The sequence below is a fragment of the Alosa alosa genome, chromosome 5 (assembly GCF_017589495.1).
Source record: "Alosa alosa isolate M-15738 ecotype Scorff River chromosome 5, AALO_Geno_1.1, whole genome shotgun sequence".
Classification (NCBI taxonomy): Eukaryota; Metazoa; Chordata; class Actinopteri; order Clupeiformes; family Clupeidae; genus Alosa; species Alosa alosa.
Window position 1 is genome coordinate 36,377,135 of NC_063193.1, and position 2,500 is coordinate 36,379,634.

The 2,500-nt window shown below is 44.6% G+C and overlaps 1 protein-coding gene across 1 annotated transcript in view; it reads right to left on the bottom strand.

Moving 5' to 3' along the window:
- hpdb (4-hydroxyphenylpyruvate dioxygenase b) overlaps positions 1 to 1,194 on the bottom strand; it is a 21,340-nt gene extending 20,146 nt beyond the window's left edge. The window contains exons 1-3 of the mRNA XM_048243039.1: positions 1,099 to 1,194; positions 776 to 802; positions 561 to 623 (exon numbers count right to left, since the gene is read on the bottom strand). Coding sequence (XP_048098996.1) covers positions 561 to 623; positions 776 to 802; positions 1,099 to 1,101 — 93 coding nt within the window. The 5' untranslated portion in view covers positions 1,102 to 1,194. The remainder of the gene's footprint in view (positions 1 to 560; positions 624 to 775; positions 803 to 1,098) is intronic.
- Positions 1,195 to 2,500: the final 1,306 nt, after the last annotated feature.

Here is a 2,500-nt window from a genome sequence, read left to right on the forward strand (position 1 = left end):
AATAAAGAAATAACTGTTTGTAGCCTGTTTTCTAGTCAAACCAAAAAACACTGAAATGTACAAAACTGAACTGGCAAATATCATAGAAAAATATATATTGTCAACATCACAAGCAGGCAGTCCAGTATTGTTAACATGTTGTTAGTGTTGTTATTTTCAGACTGTTGTGAATATGACACACATAATTCAGAATGCATCACCAATGCATGTGTGTGCAGGATCAAACCAAAAGTGGACACATGTCAATACAACCGGAGGAAAGTCAGGACGGGGTGCATACGGGCTACCAGGCAACAAGACTAATCGATTATAGTCGCGCAGCGCCCTCTTGTGGTCTTCAGAAAAACGTACACATGTGTCCAATATGGATCAAATTAGTTTGGGGGGAGGGTAATGCGGTTTCGGAGTTTCATGGTCGTTGCCCCCACCCCTTAGTAGAACCAATCCCCGTTTACCAGGAGAAAACTCCTCTTTAGTCAAACAATTTAAAATCTGATGACCAAAATGTTCGCGCAGAGGAACATAATAGGATATGGACAACGTTGTAGCCCCTGACTCACCTGTTTGGCATTGCCGACCCAGAAAGTGATGTGGTCGAAGCAGAGGAACCTGCCCTGGTCATGCTGCTGATGAGAGAGAGAGAGAGAGAGAGACTAGGTCGAACACAACTCTGCAAGTCTGCAAGTCTGGCTACTCTATTGTGGTTCTATAGCCTACACTTTATATGACTGAACCAAATTCACTGATCAAAGAGATGATTCAAAGAGCTTTATACCTTTTCACCTTTGTCCGTGTAAGTTGTCTGTGAAGAGGTTCCAAAAAGATGCATTAAAATTCATAGCATGCTAAACGCAGCAAACTGTCGGCCTATAGCCAAATCAAAGGCGACCTAGTAATAATCTCTCAATAGGCTAATCATTGTTGTCATTGTGAAATCACTAATAGGATGCTTTATTATTATAATAGCCTAAGTGGTATAATAGCCTACATGTAGTCTAGTCTAGAGGTTATCTTGCACACAAACATTTAATTCCATAGCCAACATTCAAGCGAATAAACAATTATTTGTCTAAGAAATGACAAAGATAAAGTTCTCACCATGTCTAGGCGTCTGCTCGAAGTCCGCTCACAAGTACAACTACAAGTACAAGTAGCCTACACAGGGACTACGAAGCAGCCGCACTGAATTTAAATGGTCGGACTGGGAGATGGCTGTCCACGCCCCTCCCATCACGAGCGGACAGCAGAACTGGACTGATGCGCGTGTTGTGTAATCTCAAGCAATTACCGGCTCGCGTTTTTTTTGAGAAACCGAATGTGAAATAAACACATTTTCTGCTACAAATTCGTGTGGATAGCGGTTCAATGTAGGCTATAGGTGTTTTGCATTCGTCCTGTGTTTAACTTTTTTGTTGGAAAATGTGTCTGCGAGGTCTATATGGGCTTTGCAAAGCGTTCACCTCTTGATAGCAAATATGTATTTAACTACGTCATGAAAGAGTTCCAAAAGGTTATCCCGGGACAGTTGTTTATCGTGACATAATTTTTCGCAAAATGTTTTGTTCTTTGGAAACGACGTCTATAGGTTGAAGAGAAGAAATGATGTCTAGCTATAGGTTGAAGAGAGGAGTTTCACAATCCTGCTCTCCTATTGGCTGTTGGCTGCTCCATAGGGCACCTCACATCTGGTGCTCGCGACTACACACACTCATAACAGAAAGAAATAGTGACGGGGTTGAAACCAGAGAATGGGCAGGATGCAGAGTTCACACTGATAGTAAAAATAATAAGATGCATGAACAGTTTACGAAATTCCTGTTTGAAACTTCTCCATTTTACTGAACGCCCTGTTTTGATAGAGAAAATGTGATTTTATTGCACTGCATGCCATTTAAGCCATTATTTGCAAGTTCTTCAGAAATGCTGAATCACTGCTCAAACGATGGACCCACCCACTCCATTCAATTTGACACTATTAACTGTTTTCAGGCCCTTGCAAAAAGAAGACAATACGTTTAATAACATTTAATAATACTGTAACGATTTGATAGCGACTCACACAGTTGTCCAATCAAAAGGTTTAATAGCTGAGAACGAGAGCAGGGACACAGACCCAGAACACAATGCACACAGGGCAGGTCAAGTAGACCCTCTCAGCAGCCGCCCTCAGGCTGCACTTTCCGCGGCGTGTCACCGCGGCACTCCTCCTCTCCTGGCGGGGCCCTAGATGGCCTTTTCAACCGTTGACACTGTACCAAGCACCGAGGTTCGAGGGGGGTCAGATGAAGCTGCACCAACGCCACTCCACTCCGTCGATTCACCGACCAGGACAGACAGGCACTGACCAACCGGACCGCGCTGAGCTCTCCCGCTGCAGCCACCGTCTTCGGCGTCCCTCCTCGTGTTGCCTCCTCGCAGAGCCGTCTTGCTCTGCTCCCGGCCCGTTCCACTCCCTCGCGGCCTCAGCGAAGGCACGACCAAACTTTTTTCAAAAGGCGCC